The 26,366-nt window shown below is 38.1% G+C and overlaps 1 protein-coding gene across 5 annotated transcripts in view; it reads left to right on the forward strand.

Moving 5' to 3' along the window:
- Amot (angiomotin) overlaps window positions 1-23,840 on the forward strand; it is an 80,283-nt gene extending 56,443 nt beyond the window's left edge. For all 5 annotated transcript variants that reach the window (XM_023699886.1, XM_023699885.1, XM_023699888.1 and 2 more), the window contains 6 exons: window positions 5,786-5,935; window positions 6,928-7,118; window positions 16,703-16,825; window positions 17,523-17,755; window positions 18,849-19,547; window positions 20,160-23,840. In XM_023699886.1, the coding sequence (XP_023555654.1) occupies window positions 5,786-5,935; window positions 6,928-7,118; window positions 16,703-16,825; window positions 17,523-17,755; window positions 18,849-19,547; window positions 20,160-20,257 (1,494 nt within the window). In that variant the 3' untranslated portion in view covers window positions 20,258-23,840. The remainder of the gene's footprint in view (window positions 1-5,785; window positions 5,936-6,927; window positions 7,119-16,702; window positions 16,826-17,522; window positions 17,756-18,848; window positions 19,548-20,159) is intronic.
- Window positions 23,841-26,366: the final 2,526 nt, after the last annotated feature.

The following is a 26,366-nucleotide window of genomic DNA, read 5'->3' on the forward strand; positions in this document are numbered from 1 at the left end:
ATTTATATCATTATATCCCCCAGGAACTGTGTTATCTTTAGACAGGTTAAAAAATTAAAGTGCGGATAGATTAGTCAGTACAGTTTGTGATAAATCTCTGAGAAACTCAAGATACCTCACACTATTCTTTATCCACCAATGACAAGGGTAGAAGGGTTAATGGTGAAACCATTTCCCTACAAATGACTGAAACAAATGGTTAGCTGTCAGAGTGCTAGAAGTGACTTTATATCTAGGTATCCTTTAAAAAGTAAGTTTGAAAGATATACACAATTGTTGGTAGGGCCGGCCAAATAGCTCAGTGGATTAAAGTGCCATTTTAGGCAGAGCACAGGGACCATGGTTAGAACCCCAGTGTGCTGTGCAGGCCCCGCCCCTGGGGCATACTGAGACAGCCATAGAGACTGGACATGGTGTCGCAAGCCTGTAATCCCAGAACTTGGGAGGCTGAAAATGTGAGGATCACTGAGTCCAATCTATGTAGTGAGACCCTGTAGATTCTGTACTAAACACGTTAAAAAAGAAAGATGTACATAGTTGTTAGAATGAGGAAAGAGATGTCCTCATGTGGTATTCATTTGCAGAGATCAGATTTCCCTGAGTAAGAAGGGGGGTTAAAGAATCTGTCAAATGCTTGATAATACATTCAAGGTATCACAGAAATGCAATGGAAATACATGATTGATTGAACTTGAGTATTTGTCTTATCTTTTAACATATTCTATACTTTTTTCTCATTTTGTGATTCCCATTTGAAAGCTTATCTTTGAAAAGAAATGATTTGAAACTCTTATTTGGACTTGGTCAAGGTAAATACATTGCTTATATACACAATGAATATGAATACATTTAGGAAGGTGACTATTTATTGTTTTTATATTTTTAATGTTGTAACAAAACTATAGTATGCTCACTTTTGTTCTTGTATAAGAAATTAGAGTCCAGTGAATTAGAACTATAACCTAAGAAAAATAATAGTGTTCTACCCTTAAGTAGTTTAAAGGATTCTGGCTCTACAATGGAGTATGATATAAAGAAGATATCCAGTAGTATTAAATGTTGAGCTGGTTTCTGAACCTTGAAATTATTGCTATTGAGGACTGCGTAAATCTTTGGTGCTATTGGAAGTCAGGAACTATCGTATATATTATGGTATATATAGCAGCATGACTGGTGTCTCTCCACCAGATCGTACCCACTGCTAACAGTGACAATGAAAAATGTCATATATATATATATATATATTGCTAACTGTCCCTTGGGAGTGAATCATCCCAAGTTGACAACTATTAGCATGTAGGCAAAAAAGTAAACTGTCACATATTGGATCTTTAAGGTACAATATGGGGTGGAGGGGGTGGGGGAGAAAGAGAACTAAAAATCAAGATAAAGAAGTAAAGATGATTTAAGGAACCACATTGAGAGAACGTGAAGAAAGCAAAGGAAGGATGTCTTTAACAAGTTTTTGAAAACTGAAAGTTGGTCAGAAAAATAAAGACCATAAATGAATGGAATGATTGCCTCTGTTCACATAATACCCAGGGGGACACTGGTTGAAATGCTGGATTTTTTACTTGGCTTCTTTTGAGGCTAGCCATCGGTCTCAATTAGAAATGTGGAGTGACTAATCTGTTTTTCTGAAAATTCATTTTTTATGTGAAGATCTGAGCTACTTCTGTTGCTTGAGAAAACTTTCCAAATGAATCTGTATTTCCATGAATATTGAAAACAGAAAAGTAAATATTCTAGGATTTTGTGGACAGTATACATACAGTCTATCTTTTTTACAAATATACATACAAACTAAAGCAATACTTCTGGTTTTACTTCCAAGAATATATCTGTATAGAATTCTAGGAACCCACTTAGTGTCCATAGATATTGGTCAGTGTTAAAAGTAAAAAGGCATCTCCTAGAACTTCTAAAAGTTTGGGAGTTCAAAGATCTTTGGAGGTCATCTTAGGTTATGTCTATCCCAGTAGTTTTCATTTTAACTTCTTAAAACCTCATGGGGCAAAGCATTCCTACGAGAATATTATGTTCGCAGTCAATGAACGGTGAAATGCCAAAGGTTATTTTGGAGCTTTAAATGATTCAATCATATCACCAAATCATTTATCAAAATATTTTGTAGAGATAAGAGAGGGGGCCCATTCTTTTAGAGAAGTAGAGAAGACACAACACATAAAAAGAGTGAGTATATGTGCATACATATTTTCACACACTTATATATCACATATACAAAGGTGGTAACATTTTTTTCAAATGAAGCTTTATGCAAAATCCTAAGACATAAAATACTACATAGTAGAGGATCCATTATAGTGGCTCCTTAAACACCTAACCCCGCAAAACACCAGGATTCTGGGACACAGCTTGAAACCCTTACAAGGGGTTAGCAAATTTTTTTCCTGTAAAGGACCCAATGGGATATACTTTTGAATTTTGTGATCTGTACAATTTCTATTACAGGTACAACTACTTAATTATGCTATTGCAGGTAGAAGGCAGCCACCAACAACATACAGACCTTTTTGGGGTTTTGCCTCTTATTCTTTCATTTAGCTAAAGAAGGCTCTAAACAGAGAAGCAAGGTACCATTAACAGTGGAGCTAGACCTAGAACCACAGTCTCCTGATTTCCATTTTGTTTATTTACCTTTTACTGTGTTGGCTAATAAAAATTGTGTGTGTGTGTGTGAGAGAGAGAGAGAGAGAGAGAGAGAGAGAGAGAGAGAGAGAACAAAGCAAACCAATCTCTGAGTACTTTTTGTACTTTTTGCTAAGCACTTCATGGGTTACTTCATTTGATCCTTATAGAGGTACAGCACATTATCATTATCTCCATGTTACTGATGAATGAGTAGATGCAACCTCGGGGAGAAATTTTAAAAGGAGTTCTGATAGATTTAAGTAACTCCTCTTGAGGTGTGTAGCTAGTGAATGAAAGCCAGAACTTGGACTCGGACAATCAGAAGCCAGAACTCCTGACTAACCATTTTAATATATACGACCTTTCTCTTTATATAAGAAGGAAGCACCAACGTTTCTGTTGGCATTTGAAGAAGGTGGGCTGTGCCAATTACTTATCTAATATTTGGAAAGCTTAGTACCAGAGATAAGTTGGTAAAGGAGAGGGAGAGAAGAAAAGGGATTCATCATGATGAAGGTAAAAGTGAAGAATAAAATTTAGGATAAGAGAAGTATTAAATTATATAAACGTTTTTCCTTTCTATATATTTATGAGACCTAGAGAAAAGTCTGTAACTTATAAGATGGCTGGTTTTTGTTAACTGCACCTATAACATCTTGTATTGGTTGTTTTCAAGAGTTGTCCTTTCTAATGCTAACTTTAGATCTAGGGATGAAGCATTTACTAGATAATTGTCGTGTTTATGGGTAAGCTATACTCTTTTTGCTTTCAAAGAAGGTAGAATAATTATTATTGCTATTCTGGTCATGGTACCTTGGGGAAACTCATCCCAGTGGGAAACTGTAATAGAATTTTTCTTGGCCTGCTTAGTGGAGTTCAACTAACCTGTATGCTTATCTTCAGTCAATTCTGACAAGCTCCTGGGCCTTTTTCCCTTCCAAGATGTTGGCCTAGTGATTCCTTTGATGAGGAACACTTTTCATAAAATATTTGTTTCCTTTTTCAAAGTCAGTGAGATATGGAGAAACACACCTTGCCCTGGACTGCTTATTTTTAAGTTTTCTAAGCATACATTTCAGTACTTTACCATCTAGGCAAGGACTGCATGCTATCTAAGTTTAATTGCCTTTAAGTATAACTGCTGTAAGCCTTTGTAATTATACTTAACATTCCGTGCATTAACATTGCACTGCTCCCTTAGGCTTTTCAGAGTGATTCATGAATAAATGCATTCAACTTTAAATAGCTCATAAGGATTATAGAACCCCAAAGGTGAAGGATAGAAAATGTTTCCTACTCTCCAATTGTTCAAAGCTTAGCAAAATCCAAAGGCAAAGGCATCCATGACCTTTACGTTTTGGTTGCCCTACTTAGTATTGTTAAAAAATAGTCACATACCCCAGGAAAGAAAAGTTTTAAGCTGATTGAGAGAAAGCATACAATTTTTTTTTGTTTGCTTCATTTTCTTGGAAAAAAACATCTAGTGGATAAAAACATCTAATCTTAGAATTTGCCTCAACTGATTTATAAGGCTAGGTTGAACCAGGTCTGGAATGAAATGAAATGAAATGTTAAGCATAAAAAATCTTTTTAAAAAGTATTTATTTTCCAGTTTCCTAGCCAAAACACACCACAGGTTTGGTGGGAAAATATAAGGTAGGTTTCCTTCTGCTTGGACAAAGTTTAGCAAGATTTTTTGGGAACAGGGGCAATTCTAAGACAAGGAACATTTCATTACCTGTATATACCAGTACCATATCATGGGAAATTCTAGAAAGCAGTGATTTGGACTCACTGTCATGAAGGAGTTACTTGTTATTTGCAATGTGAGAGTTACGGTGATCCTGTTGGCTTGGCTGCAACTAAACTGGTGTTGCCAACAGTGCTAATGCGAGTAGCTTCTTATAACAAGGTTGCCTGTCTAGGTAGCTCAAAGGCTTGGGATTTTGCTGAAAAATCAAAGTTGAATTCCAGAATTTCTTTTCAATCAGTTTATTGGTAATAATTTCAATTTAGTCAAACAGTGGTAGTATCCCTAACCTTAGATTGTGAGGGAGTGATAATGATAGATGTATCCCACTTGGAAGAATTTCTGCTTTAGAAGAGTTTACAGGTTGATTTCTTAGCACTGAGGGGTCCTGCATTGTGAGAATCAGAATCTGTTCTTTCGCTAACAAGGTGGGAATGCTAACTTTTTCCCTGTCTTCTTGGATATTGATAATATGTGTAGCTTCTTTGAAGACCTCTGAGAGCCCCTTCATTTCTTTATTCTCATGGAACCAAGGTTTGGCTTGCAAGATATATGGTTACAAATATATTCTTATTTCTAACTTGCTTTCACTTTTTCTTTGTGATAAGGCTTATAGGCTTGCAAAGAGGAAGAATAATGTTGAACTCACTTAGTTTTAGATATAATTGTTTAATTTGAGAATATAAGGATCTTTGAAAGTCGCAGAATAGAGTTTGGAGATTAGTAAAAAATCTCAGACTTGGGCTTATGAGATACAAACCACACAAAAACAAATGGTGCAGGGATCTGAACAACTGCATGGCAGCCTTCCTTTAGAGAAGCGGAAGAAACTTTCTAGATGAGCAATGATGGATTGTCTTGGATAATTACAAGAGAAAGACTTCAAAATGACAATTCTGGCCTCCTTGTACCTTCATCAATTGCCTATTCTTTTTCTCCCAACTAGAAAACAGATAACTATACAAGAAAGGATAGGCTTCTTTTTCATACCAAATTAAATCTTTTTCCCTAGAAGGCCCCCTTCCCCTCTGTATAGCACATTTGTATTGTAACAACTAAAATAAGATATACTCTACCACCAAAAACATTCAAGTTTACAGTGAAGAGCAAAGGTGAAAACATCCATAAAGGGACTCTCACAAGCTCGCTCTCTAAAACACTGTTCTGAATGGGATAGACATAGGGAAGACACAGAGCTTGGGTAAGATAAAGATTAAAGAGGGTTTGGTTCTGTATTCCTTTCTCTCTTCAGATGCTGTGTATGAGAAATAAAAGGCAACATAGGACATGGTGATTTTGAAGCACAAAGTTGGATTGGGGTTTGTGTAAATGACTGTTTCATTCTTTCTTTTAACCTGAAAATCTTCCAACCTGGGTTTCCAGTTGAAAAAGAAGCAAGTGTATGTAGATAAGGTGGAGAAGATGCAGCAGGCTCTTGTACAGCTCCAGGCAGCATGTGAGAAACGGGAGCAGCTAGAGCACCGACTCCGGACAAGACTGGAGAGGGAACTGGAGTCTCTCAGAATCCAGCAGGTATGGAGAATTAAAGGGAGCGAGGGGTAGAAAGAAGAGAGGCAGAAGTAAGGAGGGAGAGATTCCTGGATACTCTTTATTTAACTGGTTATGCTTTCCTTCTGAGAAGTTTGTTTTTCTTTCACTATATCTATTGTACCTTTCTGGTTTTATTTAATCCTTCAGTCTCCCTAGAAATAAATAGACTCTTAGACATTGAAAAATTATATCTGAAAAAAATACAAATAAATAAAAATTATATCTGTTTGTAGTGCTGCATATCCACAGGGCTTCTTGCATGTTAGGCAAGCACTTTATCACCGGGCTGTATCCTCAGCAACATTTTATAATTGGAAATGGTCATTAGAAAACACATGACTCTGGGGGCAGGGAGATGACTCAGTGGAATAAACACTTCCCTGGCAAGCACAAGGGCCTGAGTTCAATCCCTGGTTCTGCAAAAAAAAAAAAAAAGAAAACACATGACTCTACCTCTTCTCAGGTTCAGAGAGATATCAAACCTCAGAAATGGCTGTGTGACTCACTAAGGATCATATAAATTAGAAACTGAATTCCAGATTTTTAAACTTCCACTTTCATAGGCATAGCAGTTTTTACCCCATTGATCCATTTTCTGAGCAACATGACAATTTGATGTGACAACGTCTTTTTCTGACAAAGGGAATCCCATACTTAATTCTAAGTCCTGTGGCTTTAGAAAGAGACCTGAATTTCCTTTTTTTTTCTGAATCAGAAGCCAAACTAGGAGGTCAGTGTGTAGCACCAGGGTAGAGAACTTACCTAGCATGCATGAGTCCCTGGGTTTGAATCTTCAGTACTGCCAAAAAAACCCCCAAAAAACAAAAAAAAGAAACAGAGTCCAAGCTGATATAACTTGGGCAATACTCACTCCCTCATTACCTTCCTATAAAATCTAGGCTATTAAAATGGGGCTCAAACACTAATGATTATTTTCTCATTAAACTTAGAGGTCTTTGTATCTCACTCAACAGCGCCAGGGGAACTCCCAACCCACCAACATTTCAGAATACAATGCTGCTGCACTGATGGAGCTCCTGCGAGAAAAGGAAGAGAGGATTCTGGCTCTGGAAGCTGATATGACAAAGTGGGAGCAGAAGTATTTGGAAGAGAATGTGATGAGACATTTTGCTCTGGATGCTGCTGCAACTGTGGCTGCTCAGAGGTAATCAGTTGCCTGAGAAAGGGAGTAGGGAGTAAAGGCAAGGTAGCTGATTCATAGACTTGCCAGTGTTGCATTTTCTTTACGTGCAGTTTATGCATAATCATTGTTTCCTTATTTATTTTTAGTACGTGTTTGCAATACATGCAGATTACACTCATCTTGGGGATTAGGTACTTGTACATAATACAACTTGTTGTTTTATTTTAAATTCCCTTTCCTCCTCCATTCCTTTAATTCTGCTTTCCCTTTTTTTGTTCTTATTGATATTCATCCTAGCACAAGCTTATGGCACATAATGTTTACATTTATTGACAGTATTAGGTTTCTGTACATGGCATAACTTTATGCTGCTTATTTCATTTTCCTCTTTCCATTACTCCTTGCCCTTGGTCTCTTGGGCACCTTGCCATTCATAAGAGATGAATCCCCTTGTCTCTTGTCCATCTTTTATTATTCCTCTAGTTATGCAGGAACTGAATGGTTGTGGGAACAGATGGTCAAGCATTTGAAAATTCAAGTTGCTTTATGGACTTCCTGGAATCCTAGTTGAGCCTGCTTTGGTAGCCACAATAACTGCAAGTGGGTTGAATATTTGCCGACCTCCTTCTCCAGAGCTGCAGATTCTTTCAGCACCATATACATGTTGTTTACCCCCAGGACTAGACTGAAGACCTCTCCAGAGAAATGCCACTCTGAAACTAAATTTCACTTAGGAGTGTCTTGTGCGGTTTGATAGCTCTGGCTCATGTCAGAACGTGTGTTGAACATGAGTCCGTCCCTGCCCTCTGTGAATGTCTGTATTTGAGGGCCATATTCTCTGTGTGCTTATCACATGTAAGCAGTCTCCTTCCATCTGGTGCAAGTCAAAAAATGGTAGGAAGATTTTTTTATTTTTTTGTTTTTATTTGTCCCTCTTCATATATTATAAAAGGTAATGTGGCCTTTGGAAGATACAGTTGCTTTTACCCTGTTTATCTCATTGATGTTAATAACATCAGCTAGGAAGAAAGAAACAACCAAAAGTAATCAGATGATGACTTGCATTGTGGTGATAACAGAGGATTGGTCTAGAGTTGGTTGTTAAAAGTGGGCTATTGGCATATTGCATCCAGGTAGGTTTCTATCCAGAAAGTTATTAAAAATCAGTGTTATTGGGGCTGGGAAGATGGCTTAGTGGAATAAGCGCTTCCCTGGCAAGTGCAAGGGCCCTAGTTCAATCCCCGGTTCCGCCAATAAAACAAACAAAACAAAAACAAACAAACAAAATCATAAAAATCAGCATTCTTTTTTAACATTATCCAAACACAGACAGTTCAGCCTGGAAGTGCTTGCTAGACTTTGGCTGGGATACATGTGTGAAGGAGGCAGTGGATACATTTAATTTGAATCCTTATGCCATATCCGATCCAAAGTTTGGTGTTTAAGAGCTGGGCTAGTATCCAGCTATTGTGGTAAACTCCTGTAATCTCAGCTCTTTAGAAGGTTGAGACAGGATGATCACAACTTGAGCTCAAAGTGGGCATTTTGGTAACTTAGTGACACCCTTTATCAAAAAAGAAAAAAAGCTGTGAATGTAGACTAAATGGCAGAGTACTCTTGGGTCCAATTCCTTGTCCAGAAAAATAAGAGCTAGGCTTAAGCTTTATAAACCCATTCTTGATTCTCCAGGAAGATATTGGGCATTGTTTTAATGTGGTCAACTTGTCTCTAGATTGTCCCTGTATCTTTAGTAGATTGAAACTGCTTGTGCTTTAAGTTCTTTGTAGGGTGAACCTTGATAGTTCTGTCTCCTGGGAATGACCATGCCATTGTGGGACTAGAGAGAACAGAAACCCCAGTTGTAATAGATGATGATCACATAGGCAGATTCCAATCAGAATGAAGAATCATTTTATCTACTAGTTGTTACCAAGGAAATACTTGTGCTCAGCACTTTTTCAGAAGATATTCCTGAAACCGTAAAGTGGAACTATTATGGGGAGGTCAGGAAATGCAAAGTTAGAAGCTTAAAAAGATATAGTCCAGGTAGAAACATAGAAAGGTACACTTCTATGGACATGCAGTGGGAGCAAACTTTAGAAAGCAGGGGTTGGTGGTACTGACTTCTTGTTTTAAAATTTCCCCTTTTGTTATTGATAAAAGTTTGTATACATCGATGGTGAAGAACTTGTGCATGTACATATCATATCTTGATCCTTTGTACTTTTTTTAGTCTCATACTTCTCCGTATTTTTATTCCTTTTCCATCTTAAAAAATCTACCACATTATTTCTTATTATCAGTTTTGTGTTTTATTCATGAAATTACTTATGCTTTGGATTTCTCATATAAGCCATGGGATATTTAACCTTCTGGGCCTGGTTTAGTTCACTGCAGGTCAAAATACAAGAAAAATAAAATTATGGAAAAAATGCAAGAAAAATAGAGAGGGGTTTGTTACTCAGTAGAACCTTTTTTTTCCCATAATTTTATTGAGAAACAAATAGCAATGAGACAATTTCAAATAAAATTGATAGGACAGTTTCAAAAATTAACACATTGCATACTCTCTTCCTGGTGGTTATTTGCTGTATAAGATGCAGACATGATATCCTATTTAGAAACACTATTAGAACAAATCCCTCTATTCATTAAGAGAATGTAACTAAACATCTATCTTAACCATTTTGAATACACAGATACAAAATGGACATTCATCTGTATCCCCTTTTATGTTTAGTTCTGTCATTTGAATATTATAGGTGTGTTAACTCAGCAAAATATTCTAAAAGAGTCCAGTAGCCGGTAATAGTATTGGGTCTTCCGCTTGACTGGCAATGTCAGAAGTTGTTGACCTGAGTCCCCTGCAGCTCAACATAACAGCATGGCTTTACTTCTTATATTTCGTTTTTATACTTTTCTGCTGGATGGTTAAGATCAAGATAAAGCAAAACCTATGCAACAAGAGTTGTAACTTTTGGATCTGATAAGGTTAGTGAAATCCCCTCAGGATTTATCCTGAGATCCTGTATCTCAGATTGTAGATCCTTTGTCAGTGTCACCCTGTGGATGACTAGCTTTCCAAGGTCAATTATGACTCAGAACATATGAGAACCTGTACTGTAACATCCTGTAACTCAGTTGTGCTCCAAACTTTCTGATCAAGGAGATTATGGGACCAAAGAGAAAAGTAATCGATGATGTAGAGTGTGCCTGAGGAGAGTCACATGGAGAGAAAACATTCTCTCAGGCCTTCACAGAGAGCACATTGGCCAAACAATGGCCGTGACTTATCCACAGGGTGACACTGACAAAGGATCAGTAGAATCTTAATATAGAGAAACTGTTACATCCTTCCTCCCTCTCCTCCTTCCTTTGCTTCCCTTCCCCTTCCCTTTCTTCTTCCTTCCTTCCTTCCTTCCTTCCTTCCTTCCTTCCTTCCTTCCTAAATAAAGCTCTGAGATTTAGGGAAACCCTCTTTTATTTTATTTATTTATTTATTTTGCGGAACTGGGGATTGAACTCAGTCCCTTGCGCTTACCAGGCAAGCTCTTATTCTACTGAGCTATCTCCCCAGCCCAGGAACCCTCTTTTAGATGGATGTCCAGAATCTGTTTGCTCACATAAGGCAAGTTTAATTTACATTTAATTTCCTTAAAAGGCCAGGTGAATGATTTTTTTGTTTAATCACTGTTTTCATTAGAATATTCATAATGATTATTATTTAATATGATAAGCCCTAGCCAGGTCTAATCTAGTAAGGACATGTGCTGTGCTAGTAATTCCACAAGCAAATGTTCCCGGTATGGACTGTGTACCTTATTTCAATGCTGTTAATCCAACCCAAAGAGACTGGGAAATAGGATTCTAAAATTTTTTAAATTGGGTTAATTGGATGGGGTGGTTCTTCAGCCCCTTCCATTTCTAGGATTATACTATATTTCAGAAGATAGTAAGTACTTCTTTTGTTATGTTGTGGTATTTGGTTCATTTTTCTATTTTCTTTATATATAAGATCACAGATTTGGGAAATAATATTGTGAAAGGTTTGTTCCAGAATCTATAGGATCTTCTACTTTTCTTGCCAACTTCTATTGTTATTCCTTTCCCCTTTGTACTTTCTTCCTTCTCCCAACTGTAAATGCAAGTGTTAACCCATGTTCTTCCTTTTGTCTCTTATTGGGTGTAAAATCTTTAATTTTTTTTCATTCAAAACAATTTTAGGGCCAGGGAGATGGCTCAGTAGAATATGCATTTCCCTGGCAAGTGCAAGGGCTTGAGTTCAATCCCTGGTTCCACCAAAAAAAAATAATAATAATTTTTAGTGCTGAAGCTATTGGCTGCAGATAGAAAGTGCTCAACATTTATTTGAAGAAGGAAGAACATAAATGAAAAAGGAAGGAGAAAGAAGAAATAGAAGAGGGAGAGGATTTTGAAATATATCAGCTATATCCCTAGATTTGGTGGCACTTTTTTAAAAATGTATTTGGTACAGGGTCTCACTACACAGCTCAGACTCATAATGATCTCCTGTTTTCAGCCTTCCCAGAACTGGGATTAATAGGATTGCACCGCCACACTCAGACATGGTGGCCAGCTCCATGCACCCAGGGTTGGGGCCAGTAGGCCATGTGGTGACAGGGATCAAACCCTGGTCCCTGCACTTGTCTAAGCACACACTTAGTCTGTTGAGCTATCTTGCTAGCCCAGTAGAACATTTTAATAGCCTGCTTGATTTCTATGTATTCTCCTGTTATCTGAAACTTAATATATCTCAGACCTAATAGCTCACAGGTAAGTGACAGGTTTCCTTATTAGGACAGCTTTCTAGGGTGATGTCAGTGTTAGTTATAAAGGATACATTTTTTTCAATTCAAGTACAGTATTAGATACATTTTTAAAAGCCTTCTTTTAAGTGTACAGTTTGATAAATGTTGGTAATTAGATATAACATTGTAGCCACCAGTGCAGTCAAGATAGGGAACACATTCTAAAGTGTCCTTGTGTTCACTGAACTTGATCCCTGCCTCTAGGCAATGACTGATATGGTTTATTATCTTAAAATTGTGTTTTCCTCGCATGTCATATAAAAGGACTCAAACTGTGCTTACCCTTTTTTATTTGAGTTCTTGAACTCAACATAATGATTTTGAGCTTCACCCAAGCTGATAGATTTATTAATAGTTTATTCTTTTATTACTTAGAAGTGTATGTACTCACCTGATGATAGACATTTGGGTTGTTCCAAGTTTAGGGTCATTGTTAACACACACATCGATTTTAGCATAAGGAAAAGCGAGTTTCTTTTCTTGAGTGTGAAGGCATAAATAGTGGTCTGTTTATAGCCCTTTATGTGCCTAAATTCTCTGTAGCACCCCTTGGCAAAGGGAAAGCTATTGACCCAATGATTTCAGAAATCTGTTGATCCAGTGGTTTCAGGCAGGATCAAGGTGTGAAAAGGTACATGTGGCCTTAAATGGCTTAAGAATGGGTATTTCGCTGAAATGAAACATGCTGACACTGCCCTTCATACTGAGGTAGACCTAGGTGTCACATACACCAACTCTATACTGTCCATCAGTTATATGCTTAGAACTTGGTGAAAAGTTAAGGGAGGCAATGAGAGAAAAAGATAGAAGTAATCAGTACATCTGTAAGTAAGGGAATTTTTGCTTATTTCAGATGTGCATTTGGTACTTAACATATTTCTTTGTTTAAAGGGATAATGAGAAGTTGATCAAAGATGTGTAGTGCTTAGTATTCAGGGTGATTGTAGCACTTTACACTTATGATTTATCTTCACACTAACTTGTGCTGTTATAAAGGTGAAAATTGAGCACAGAAGAGTTAAATAATTTAGGCAAGATCACATATGACTACTAAAAGGCACACAAACCAGAATTTAAATCTACGTTTTTGTCAACTTAGTTCATATTCTCTGCTGCCTCTAAAATATGATGGGCATCAAAGATGACAAAATAGGGATAATTAGCTGCTTAATAAGATGTTATTTGAAGCTCACTATTTAGTCAGTTGGAAATATTATAAATAATGAGATAACATTGGCTACATTACAGCTCCATGCTATTGTGTCCCTAGAGAGTCTTTAGATGCTTAATATGAAACCCTACCAAGTATGAATTTCTCTTCAATCACAGGAGACCCCATTTGGCAGTGTAGATTCTGAGTTTTCAGCCTATAAACAGTGAATTTAGCTTGGAAGAGCAGCAAAAGGATTACAGTTACCACCCAGTTAATGATGCAGTTTATGATTTATGATTTTGCATTTACTGAGTCAGTTCAGCTTTTTACCTTTATCTGAACTTAAGTGTTTCATTTCTATTTTGGCTGAAGTAAATTTGGGATAGGAGGAAATAAAGAAAAGCAGAGAAGGTGGCAGATGTTCATGTGTATCACACAGGGTTGTGTATTCCTTCCTTGTTGGCATCTCTGTTTCCATCTTCTGCTTTTTTCTCATTCTACATTATTCCTTATCTTATTCTGTATTGTAGCTTCTCTGTAATAATAGCAAGGACAGTAACTATGGCAGTAACTCTTAGTAATTCTGACATCTGTAAAATTGACATTAGAACTCCGAAAACTTGTTAGATATTGTCAAATATCTTCTATGAAGATACTTTCCCTCCAATGTGCCTGAAACCAAGACCCATCATAGCAGTTTCTAAACTTTATCTCCATGTTTTCCCATGACAGCAAATGGCATGCCATCTTCCCTAGCCATTTGATTTTGATATAATAAAGTTCCCATTTGTTCTTTTTTCCCCTACCACTTGCATTGAAATAGTTCCCAAGTTTTATTAGTATGTTTCTACTTTCCTTCGCACTTCACTGATCTATGTTTTCATTATCTCTTGCTGGGATTATTATAATAAGCTCCTCTACTGGTCTGATTCCAGTGTTTCCTCCCTTTTAAATACTCCATCCCAGTGCAGCAAGAGACAGTGCTAAAGTACCAAAGCTCAGTGCAGATCATTTCATTCTCTTTGAAAAGTTCTAGCTAGATGTAGTGGCATATGCCTATAATCTTAGCACTTGGAAGACTGGGACAGGAGGATTACTGTGAGTTGGAGGCCAACTTGGGCTATGCAGTGAGTTCAAGGGCAGCCTGGCCTATATGGCAAGACCCTGTCTCAAAAAAAAAAAAAAAGAAAGAAAAGTGCTAGTAATGTCAAATATCTATTGGAATGTAAGTCCCAACTCTTTCCTACTGTGGTTAATTGTTTGCTTTTTGTCTTCCTTTGCATGTCTCCTTCAGTTGTGGTCTAGTCTTCCTATGCCTCACCCTTCTGCCTGCTCCCAGTAATTTGAAACATAGTGCTTTCTTTATAGTATAGTTCTTGTGCTAAGTAGATAAAAGGATGCTGCTCATAGAAAAGATGAAATTGAATTTTAAATTGCCAATATGTATTCTTAATAGCAGGTCATAGTGACATTCTAGAGAGGAATTTGAGTAATATTATTATAATAACTTAATTTGAGAAAGGAAAGAGAGAAGATGATTGAAGGGTATTGAAGATACTGTTTCCTTAAGAATTTGAGAATGGCTAATGTAAATTTGGGAATATGCAGTTCAGAGTTTGGAGGCAGTTTTTAGGCTGTTGCCAGTTATCTCTCATTTGATGCTTGTAAGGATAGTCTGAGGCTATTAGAAATTGCTCTGTCAAATACTGTGCTTGCTTGCTCCTAAACCATTGACTTAGTAACTCTAGTGTTCCAGAAGGAAGATTGATGCTAAAGGCTGTCCTGGAAGCCCTGTAGGAATTCATTAAGTGCCCCATATTCACAGACTCCATTCCTGAGGAGTTCACAGTGTCCATATCAATTAGCTGGCAGAGCTCTGTGTACCCAAAATGGGCTTTTATGCAATGAAAATGGCAGTAGGCCAGCACCAGTTCTCCCAGTGATAAACCGTACGTTCCAGTCCCCAGTATCCATAGACACCATGCACTTTTCAAGAGGTCCGGTTCTAAAGCCTCAGCCATTAGTTCACATTGGCACTCTGTAGTGCAGGAACCACTTCCAGGATTATATCAGTGTCCTCTCTATGTGCTCTTTCTTAATAATAAATGGCTTTGTTGAGTGCTTGAACTGTGCGTGATGCTGTTTGTTTCTACATGCACACATTTGGTTTAATTTTTCCCTGATGAAATGAAGACACAATTATGCTTCCCATTTTGCATATGAGGAGACAGAGGCTTAGAGGGAGATACTGACTTTTTGAGGTCATAAAGCTTGTTAGTGAAAGAGTACTTGGAAACTGGGACTAGACCTGGTGTTGTGAATAGTCAGAGCCTGCTGTCAAGCACACTGAAGTGTCATTTCCTCTTGGAGTACCCAACAGGACTACAAACAAGTGAATTGCACTAGAGTAAGTATAGAATTCTTATGTGTTAAAAAATTTAATAAGGTTTTATAAAATTCAGCAAATGGCAAGACCAATTGTATCCCTTTCCCTCCTTGCTCTTGTTATTTCTCCATCCAAATAAAACGTTTCAGTCATGCATATAAAGTACTAGCATTTGGGAAAGAAGTGGTTTTGCAGAAGCTTAGCAGTTTCCCCATCATTCATGTCAATTTTCTACATATGTGTTCCCCAGCCACTTTCCTGCCATTGGCATTGGTCACAATCTTGAAGCTGACAGAACATAGTTATATTCTTGTACAAAATATGCCTGGAATCTCTAGCAGCATCTCATTCTCATAGAGTACTGTAAAGCACAGTCAGTTCATTGTTCTTGGCCTATTGTGTGATTTCCTGGATGACCTATGTAATTTCATCATTATTCTCCTTAATCTTAATACCTATCTGTCTCTTTTCATCTCTCTCCATCCCTCTGTACCTCTGTTCCTGTCTCTTTCTGTTAGGCACACACACCTTTTTCCTTATTAATTGGATCCTTCAACTGATAGCATGAGAAACTTTTTTTTTCCTGAGAAACTTTTAGATGGGACATGGTGGCCCCTTATACAGTTGGAAATCTTTCAAGAAAAGAAATCACTTACAGTAGTTAGGATAAAATCATTGATTGGTGCTAGAATGTTCCTGATGATGATTAGATAAGGAATCAAGTGACACTGGATCAGAGGCCCTCTTTTTCAGCTCAGATAGCCAACCTCATCTTAGCTGTTCACCTGTCTATTGTTTGTTTCTTGTGCTCTGGTGTAGTTACTGATACGTCTGTCACAATAAATTACTTAGTACAGTCTCTGATTTCTTTCAAAATCTATCCTTTTCCCTTCATGTCTGTCATGAGATTAAAGTAAATATGTACATATTCCTATTGCTTGGTCATGATCTAAAATAACAAAGGGACTGTCTGCCAGAAAGTTTGAGGAGGATAACTGTCCAGTTCTGCAAATTCCATAGAGTCCTTTGAAAGCCACATTCATGTCAATAACTCTTCTTTCTGGCAAGCTGAATCTTCCTATTTGGAAGCTCTTACCACTAAATCACCCAGAAACTATTCCTAACAAGATTGATTTCTGCTTACAGCTTTCTAGAAAATTCTTCTTTGATTTAGGAAGGAGGATAGGATTAGTTGATTTTGTTGCCTGCCCATCCTTATCACTGCTATTCTCCCTAGGGATACAACAGTCATCAGCCACTCTCTGAACACAAGCTATGACACAGCTCTGGAAGCTCGTATCCAGAAGGAGGAGGAAGAAATCTTGATGGCCAACAAGCGTTGTCTGGACATGGAGGGCAGGTAAAATGGTGATCTGGATGCTGATGGATCTGAGAAGATGGTATAGAGACCAGATAGGTCAGTGGGGAAGGACCAGCATCTTTATGCCAAACTGGGAAACCAAATCGTGCAACCTTCTCCCACCACCTTTACTCCTGCCAGCCTGTTACATAGAGTTTGAGATATGTTAAACATTACCTTGATCATTTCCACTGTGAAATTCCAAATAGTGTTTCTATTCACTGGCTGTCCAACCTGCTGCCCATTTACCATCTGACTGAGCATCATTGGTAACATTTTTACTGTGGTATATTCTTCTGGAACTCTTAACTCTTTGTAGAATTACCTCTTAACTGTTAATTCTGTGACACAGTGAATTTCTCATTCATTCACATTTAAAAAATGAGGCAAATGAAGCTCTATTACTATTGAAGGTGATGGATCATTCAGATGTTGCTTCTCTCATATCTAGCCTTTCTTTTTGCTAAGACTTGACTGTGACCTTTGAAAGTGAAAGCAGCATCTCCCGTATGCTCTGTTGTATCCATCTGGGTGGACAGAAGAACATTTTTAAAAACCTGTAACAAAATTAATTATCTTCGATTCAAAACACTACTTAGTTGAAAAGATAAAGGATGCTCAAATTTATGTAGGCTATGACATCAGAACACAGAGACAGCATTAATGTTTCTGTATGCTCTTTTTCTCTGACTCCTAGAATCAAGACCCTTCATGCTCAGATTATTGAGAAGGATGCCATGATCAAAGTACTCCAGCAACGCTCCCGGAAGGAACCAAGTAAAACAGAGCAGTTGTCATCCATGCGGCCAGCAAAGTCTCTGATGTCCATTTCCAATGCCAGCTCAGGCTTGCTTTCTCATTCATCCACACTGACTGGAGTGCCCATCATGGAGGAGAAGAAAGATGACAAGAGCTGGAAGGGAAGCCTAGGTAATGGGACAAAGGAAGATCATAGTGCCATGTTCAAAGTGTTCCACCTAGCAAAGAAAGGTGCAGTGGGCCAGAAGCTAGAGAAAAGGGTGTACCAATTAGGTTTTAGTTCTTCTGAGGTGCTAGCTGCATATCCAGAATCTCTTCTAGCCTGTGAAGTCTCATGGTGAGAACACTAAGTCCAAAGCTTGAAAAAATAAAAATCCTGAGTTCTGTTTGGGCAGAAAGCAAGATAAATTTCAAGAACACTTTTCTCAGATTTGGCTTTTGTCATGTGGGACCTCTTTCCAAAGTCTATGCAAGCCTTCATGTTGTTCAAAATTTTAAAATTGCAGCATTTGTTCTTACCTTTCTTACAATGGGAGGACCCAGAGTTCTCATTAAGGTAAATGGAGCCTAGTGGCAGGGTTTTGCTACCAGAATATTAAGATATTAGAAAAGAATGTACTCTTATTTAATTCTTGTCCATTTTGACCCTTTTAATCAAAACATCAAGGAACACATAGATAAATACTATGAGCCACATTCTTAGAGTCTGAGGAAGCATGCTTTACATATGTGTGTATATAATTTTATTTTAGCTCTTTTATTGTTTTTATTACCTTTCTTTATCCTTCTAATGTCTTTTTTTAGAATAAACATTTAGGGAAACCATGGCCATCATCACAAGGTCCAATTCCACAATTATTTGCATATCCATGTGTTCACTGACTTCTTCACTCACTCCTAATCCTTAGTAGCTTTCTGGTAATATTTAGTGTTGGTTATAGCTGGAAGCAAATAGAAAAATTCTGACAATACAGTGGAACTCACTCATCTGTGAAAAAATAAGCCAGATACTGAGGACCCTTAAAGCTTTCATATGTACTGTTTGGACTTGAATAATGAGGACCAGAAGGGGTCTTCCAACTTCCAAAGCAGTGTCTAAGTCATTGAGGGAAATACCCAATTCTAGGTTCAGTGGAGACAAAAGTAAAGAATTCAGAGCCATTCAGATTACCCCTGAACCTTTGCAAGGGATGGTAGCCAGTTAAATGTCTAGATTGGAATCCCTTATTAATTTCTGCCTTTTGTTTCCCTCCCTCATTTGTAGGCATTCTCTTGGGTGGCGACTACCGTGTAGAGTCAGTCTCATCCACCCCTTCACCTGTGCCCCCCTCAACTCCCCTGCTCTCCGCTCACTCCAAGACAGGCAGCCGAGACTGCAGCACTCAAACTGAACGTGGAATGGAATCCAACAAAACTGCAGCTGTTGCTCCCATCTCTGTTCCTGCTCCAGTTGCTGCCACAGCCACTGCTGCCCCCATCACTGTCACTGCTGCCACCAACACTGCCAGTGCAGCTACCAACACCATCTCTATGGTAGCTGCTGTTCCAGCTGCTGCCCCTGCGGTTGCTGCTGGCCCATCTCCAGCAACTGCTGCTGCTATTGCTGCTGCTGTTTCTCCAGCTGCTGCTGTTCAGATTCCAGCTTCTGCATCTGCTGCTGCTGCTCCTGCTCCTGTTGCTGCTGCTGCTGCTGCAGCCGCCGCCGCTATTCAGGTTGCTCCAGCTGCTCCAGCTCCAGTTCTGATTCCAGCAGTGGCTCAGGCTTCTGTTCAGGCTCATACTCAGGCACCGACTCCAGCTCCAGCTGCAGCTCCTACTCCAGCTCCAGCTGTAGCTCCTGTTCCAGCTCTAGCTGCAGTTCCAACTTTGGTTCAGGCTGAGGCTCCTGCAACTCCAGCTACCAGTGGTTCTGGAACATACCATTTGTCTGTACCAAGTTTGACCTGCAATCCAGACAGCACAGGTAATAATCATTCTCTGTAACAAACGGCTTTGGGTTCTTCCCTCAAAAACAGATTTGTTTGCTGGGCTACCATGGCCCATGCCCTGTAATTCTAGCAACTCAAGAGGTTGAGGCCACAGGATTATAAATTTGATGCCAGCCTAGGAAACTTGGCAAAACCCTGTCTCACAATAAAAAGTAGAAAATAAAAGTGTCTGGGGTTGCAGCTCAGTGGTTGAGTGTCCTGAGACTCAATTCCAGTACCAAGTGAAAAGAAAGAAAAGAAAAGAAAAGAAAAGAAAAGAAAAGAAAAGAAAAGAAAAGAAAAGAGAAAAGGAAAAAAAAAGAAAAGAAAAGAAAGATTGATTTGTTAGTGCCTACCATTTAGATAAAATTGTTCATTTGGACTGAGTTTTTCATATTTAAAAAGGATTTGTCAAGAGAAGAAAGGAATCTATAAATGACTTCTTTTTATTCACTGACATAGGAACAGGAATGAGAGACTTCTTCCAGTAAAGTAAAGCAGGGTGGGGAGGAGAGTAGCAGGCAGGCCTCACCTGCCATTACATTCATGAGGGTTCTACCATTGTATTTGAAAAAAGATGGTCATTGTTTCCCTTTATTTCCATTCAGATGTTCCTGTTTTGCACTCCAGTACTCTGGAAAGAAAAACTGCGTTTCAGATCCTGGGACAAGAGCCTGATGCAGAGATGGTAGAATATCTCATCTAAATGGCCCAATCAAAAGCTGTTGTTCATCAAGGATGATTTTAATGCTGTTCTCCTTTTGTTTGTTCTTATTTTGAGAGTGAAGACAAGGGTTGGGGGAAGGGATGTTTTTTAAAGGGACTTTTTATTGGAACAATATAATTGTTAAATAATACCACATGAACTCCACTCTATTCTGGTAAACATAGAGAATACCTCTAAAAGATAGATTAATCCGAATGTACTCTGAAGTTTATTGTTGGGATGTATACAGATACTAGGACAGTTAACAAGTAGCTATACATTGATATTTTCAATGTGCTTAAATTTGTTTCAGTTTTTCTATTTGAGATTTTTATTGAAGAGCACAGTAAGTGTTGAGTACAGTGTGTAACATGTAGTTTGGAAGTGGGAAGTTAGAGATTAAGTGTGTGTTCTCTTTGTCTAGTTATTACCTAGACAGCAGCCAGAGAAAGCTCTCACCATGGGCTCATGCAATGAAATAGTTTAAGAGCTGTGTAAACTTGAGGAAATATAAGGCATATTGGGATATGGAAGGGTGCTGGAGCTGATTTTCCCTCCCAGTGGCTAGCTACCTGCACCCCAGTAGACTGCACCTGTCTACATTTCAGCAGTGCTTTGGAAGTTGATTATTTTGGTTCCCTCCTGGAGATTCATACATTCATTTATGTACTCTGGAGTAATTTATGCATTTGGATAATTAATATATTGCTTTCAGATGCTAGGAAAGTAAATTAACTGGGTGATATATAACTTCCAGTCCCTTGGAGAGTTAGACATCATAGGTCTTGCTCCAGAGTTGCATGAGCTGTCACGTGTAGGCTGCTGTAGTTGGGTGTAGCCATGAGCACAGCTCACTTGCCTGTTGTAAGACCAGCCAGCCTAGTGTTTACTTCTTCTATGGTGTACATACACAGGCTGCATCACCAGTCTCCAGTGGCCAGTAATTTGCAAAACAAGGAAGTATTTTTGCTGACAGGTTGAGTGCTTTGAATTTCTTGTGACTACTTTAAAATAACTCCTGTGATTTAAGTTTTCTCCAATCCTTAGCATGTCTTAAGAAGCATATGTTACTGTCACCCCCAAGGGAGTAGCATCAGAAGTCCAAAGTACTGTGCTGCAGTCAGAGGAGTGGTTGATTGCAGTGGCCTCGTCAACTACCTCTTTTCATCACCAGTAATTTCTCCTTGGGATCCCTTTGGGAAACAGTGATAATATGCATGTGGGTGGGGACCAAAGGAAGCTGGGTCATGAACTTGCCATAGGGCTGCCTCCAAGGTGTCCCAGAGGGATGCAAGTTACTACAGGTCCTTACCCTGTGTCACCTCTCTGCCCTTCATTTAATGATAAATCTACATATAGTGTCATTAGCATCAACTTCCAGGTGTTTAGGGAGGGTAAAGGGAGGAGGGTTGTTAGGTAAGGGAGGGGTTCTATGTTTATGGATGTGTTAGTTAGAAACCAGATTAATAGAAAAGTAGCCTGATAGTGGCAGGAAGGAACTTTAGCAATATAGTCTTATCTCCTAATTTTAGTGATGAAGCATCTGAGACTTGAAGAGGATCAATAACTTTAAGATCACACAGAACATATGCTTATTCTGAAACTTATCATGCTTTTTTTGCGGGGGGGGGAACTCTTATAGGTAAAGCAAGAGCCTGTTTTAAGAAAAGGTATCTTCATGGTCCAGGTTACATGCACTTACAAAGTATCCCTGGCTTGAATAGTTTTTCCAGGGCTGTGAATTCCTGTTTTGTCTGTATTGCAGTGCCTTGTACAAGGTTTTCCCTTTCCTGATTCCATTTTAACATTGAATCATAAGAAATATCCACCTAATAAATCACCTTCACTTTTTCTCTCTGAGAATGGGCACCTTGGGTCTTTTTACCAGGTTTCCCTTTGAGTATAGGAATAGTGTATTTACCAGTATTTCTTTATAGTTCCTAATTACCTTCCAAAGGAGTTATTTGTTGTTGAGGAGGGGGCAAGAGGGAAAACAATGCAATTTTCAGCCAGTCTTTTCACTTTCAATAATGAAGTGATCATCCTACACGTTGATATTTGGTTGTAAAATGAACACTAAGTAGAAATTCAAAGTGCAGTTATATTAATATTCACTCATACTGCCATTAGTCATAGGGGAAAAAAATCCTCAAAAAACCCCAGCAAATTTCAGAAGTAAGTTTTTATCTGGGCAACTAAATAAGAATAAACCTTTCATTGCTAGAATTTTTGCTGGCTCTGAGAGCCATAATTGTAATCACATTCTCTTCAGTGACAAATGCACATTTCACACTGTGTGGCAGATATCTCTTTAGGCTTATGAGTTTTATAGAAAGGAAGAAATACTTGCCCACATAGTGTTTTGAATTCTCCAGAATTTCTCTGCCCTTTTATACCAGCAGCAATTTGTCTCTGCTCAGTTTTCAGTCATAGGTAATTTGTTAAATTAACATTGTACATCTAAGAAGATCATGCCAGTGTATCCTGTTGTGGTGAAGATAAATTCCACCTTTTTAGAAAATCTTTACTAAGTATTTCGAAAATATAGGCTTATGAGGAAAATCTCAAGTCGGTCACACTTATGCAACTGTGTGGATATAACATTTGGGGGACCTTCCAGAACTCCCACCTATCTATGCATTTTACTGCCACTTCAGGGCAGGAGGGTAACCTTATTGTCTTAACTTGTACTGCCTGGTGGTATATGGGGACCTTCTAATTCAGTTGTACCCCAATGTCCCATATATAGGAGAGCTTAACTAAATTGACCTTTCCTTGATATAAAACCCCTCTGTTAATGTTTTGGAAATATAAGTAGCTTGAACTTTCTTTTGAAATCATGTATCTTGATTGTTGTCTAAATGAAGGATTTAATCTTAATGCTGCTTTTGATCTTTAGGGTGATGGGACAGCAGGAATCTGAAATATTTGACATCATCTGCCATAAGAAACGTAGGAAAAGACATGTCATTTTCTCCTTTTGTTATACTGCTGGGTGGGTATAAATTAGAAAATGAACAAGCTGATTGTACAAACTACTCTTAATGAAGAGCCTAAATACTGCAGAAGCTTAAACTGTATACATATGTACTAATTTCATGTATGTTAGCCGTACAATATTGTGTTATCGCCAGTACCCATTTACATGTGGAATGACTTGTTTGCAGTGTATGTCAGTTTACTGACAGTGTTTTCAAAGGAAGGTATCAGTTGTGGGCTATTTATTGGTCACCAATTTCACCCCACCGAGATCCTTGGAAATGTATCTTCCAAGGGTCATCTATCATCAGTAGGAGGAGTACCAGGAGTTTGTTTATTCTGGTAGCAACGATGGGTTGCATGGAGTTTATCAAACCTCCTTCTGGTGTTTCTTGTGACTAATGGCGTGTGTTTGTAAAATGGATAGCTAGGGTGGGCAGATGGCTAGAGAAAAATTATCTGTAGTTTAAAATATATGAAGCCCCATAACGATTGTGATTCCATTCTGTAATCAGCACAACTAGTTCCAATAAAGTTAAGCAGGTTTAAATCTATTCTGTGCCTATCTTTTCACTGACAATAAAATTAACTATTTTAAAATGCAGTAATGTGTGGAAAGTGCTTTTGTGTTTACCCTGCAGAGGCTTTTTTTGTGCTATATCAAAGAGTACTTTCAGTGAAATTGCCTTTCCAAGGCAGCATTCTGTATTATTTCCATTTACTTAAAGTATGCAATGTGATTACAGATTACATAATAAGACAGCATGACAAGCCACATTCTCTAATTTGCATCTTTTTGTATCCAGGTTCCAAGAAGTAAAACCATTGCCCCTCAAAGCAGAGAATTCATCCTTTGGTTAGAATTTTGCAAGGCCCTTTGTGTCCCTGTTCATATGTCAATTCATCAGTTTTGGTTGAGGGGGCTTGTTATTGTTATTAAAAGCAAATCACAACTACAAGTTTGCTCTTCACTGCAGATGTTAAGGTCAGCTTTATGCTCCATTTTGTGTGCAACCTGCTTACCATGAGTTCTACACTGGAGTAGTAAGGAAAAGATCCAACAAGGACTTTGAAATAACATACCTCCAGCATAACTAGCTTGATAGATCTGCAGAAGGGTTGAGGCAGGGGCATATAGTTCATTCAACTGTAAATTTGATTTTTTTATGCAAGGTTTCATTCTCCATGTTTATTATAAGTTATTTGAAAACCACCAAAAAATCTTTTTTGGGACACAGGATGATATGAAGTAAATCATACGTTCTTACAAACCTTTGCAAAACATTCCTTTCAGAAATATCTTGTACCTTGCTCTTAATCAGCATTCACTCATGGGAAAAAAAAGAAAATATTCTTACAAAATGTATGACATCACATTGTCGAAACACTTCTAGAAATTATGCATTATGGTAATTACTTGATCTAGTGTCTGCCTCTTACTTTATTTCTCTTCCTGTGGGATTTCCATACTTAGTTCAGTGAACCTTATGTGAATTACGTAGTTGGGGAAAAACAGTCCTGCTTCCCTCCTTTTCCACATTCATCTTCCTGTATAAGAAGGCTTTTATTGAAGGAAAAGAATGCAAATGGCTTGGTGTTAGAACACTGTGTACACTGAAATTTGAATGAAAAACCATTGATTATAAGACTCACTTTCCAAGAAGAAAAGTGTTTTCTATAAAACTGAGATTTAATATTATCACAAATATTCACTCCTCAGATGTATGAACAGACCAAATCCACTGTGCCTGTTTTGCTTCCCACAGTTTTTTGTTTGCCAGTCACCTCTACCAAAGGATTTAGCCAAATGTGTTGCTGAGTAACTATTTAATGGATGTTACTATACTGGCAAAAGGAACCTAACACAACATTTTAAAAAAATACAGTTCACAATTCTAGCTTATTGAAGAAAAACATAAAGGGAAAATACACACATTTACAATTCATTGTGATATAAAAATAGCAAAAGTTTGGAAAAGATACAGCACAAGTGCAATGAGGGATGAGACAAGGCAATAAAGAGGCGCTATCATGAGCTTTGAAGACAATGTGGATATTTACCTGGAGTACAAGGTGTTGCAGATTCCATGTAAAAGGAATAGATGTGCAAAGGCAATCTCACTTTGTCAGACCTATAGTCAGATTAAAGACCCTAGAGAATAGCTTTGAATATTAATAGCCTCCTAATGGCAACTTTCAAACTCAATCAGGAGTTGAAGGTAGTATTGGAGAAGGCACCAGAGTCTGGAATTCTAGTTTTCTATCTGCTAGTAAGCAGATGTTTACCTGAGGACAGATTTCTTAACAGAATGGGAGAAGTTTACCAGTAAAACAGGATAAATACCTGTCCTTGTGGACCTCATGAAAAGGGGGTAAGAAAGCATCACAAAGTGAGAATATAAAATACGCCAGTCAAAACAATGGGCTGAGTCCATAAAGAAGTGGTTTGTTAACCTTTTATTATGAAAAATTCCAACATATAAACAGAATACCTAAGGCTCCTCTAAGAGCCCGTTACTGGTCTTGGACAATTGTCAATGCATAGCCAATTTGGCTTTATGTAATGACCTTCACCCACTTACCTTGGATTATTTTGAACTATGGTCCAGACATCATAGCATTTTAGCCATACATATTTTGGTACAAATAAATATTACATTTTTAATATTCAAAACTGAAGAGTACCAAATCTGAAACAAGATTATACAACCCAATAAATACAAAGTGATAGCATGTTTGTGCTTTATCACTTAACTTTGATTTTCAGTGTTTGCCTTAGACAAAAACCTATGCTCTCTGAAAACAGAATGGTTTCTTCTCCCACAATCCATGTATTGAAAGGCAGGATGTTTTCATTCAAGGCTTCCCAGTGTAGAATCCAAACCATTATTTTTTTTTCTCCACTCACACAACAAGCTCTGGTTCATTTAATGTTTCTGTCATCCAGCTGTTCATTATTTATCCTCATCTACTGATTTGGACACAATCCTCAGTGCACTGATGATTTTGGCCCCTAGACCACAGTTGACTCCACCCTGTTTTGACCCAACTGGTATCCTGGCCTGTCAGCTTATTGACCTCTCCACCTCTCCTGACCTCACATCTCTCTTAAGCTCCCTGTGCTCGTGTC

This window comes from Octodon degus, unplaced genomic scaffold (assembly GCF_000260255.1).
Source record: "Octodon degus isolate 3935 unplaced genomic scaffold, OctDeg1.0 scaffold00117, whole genome shotgun sequence".
Lineage (NCBI taxonomy): Eukaryota > Metazoa > Chordata > Mammalia > Rodentia > Octodontidae > Octodon > Octodon degus.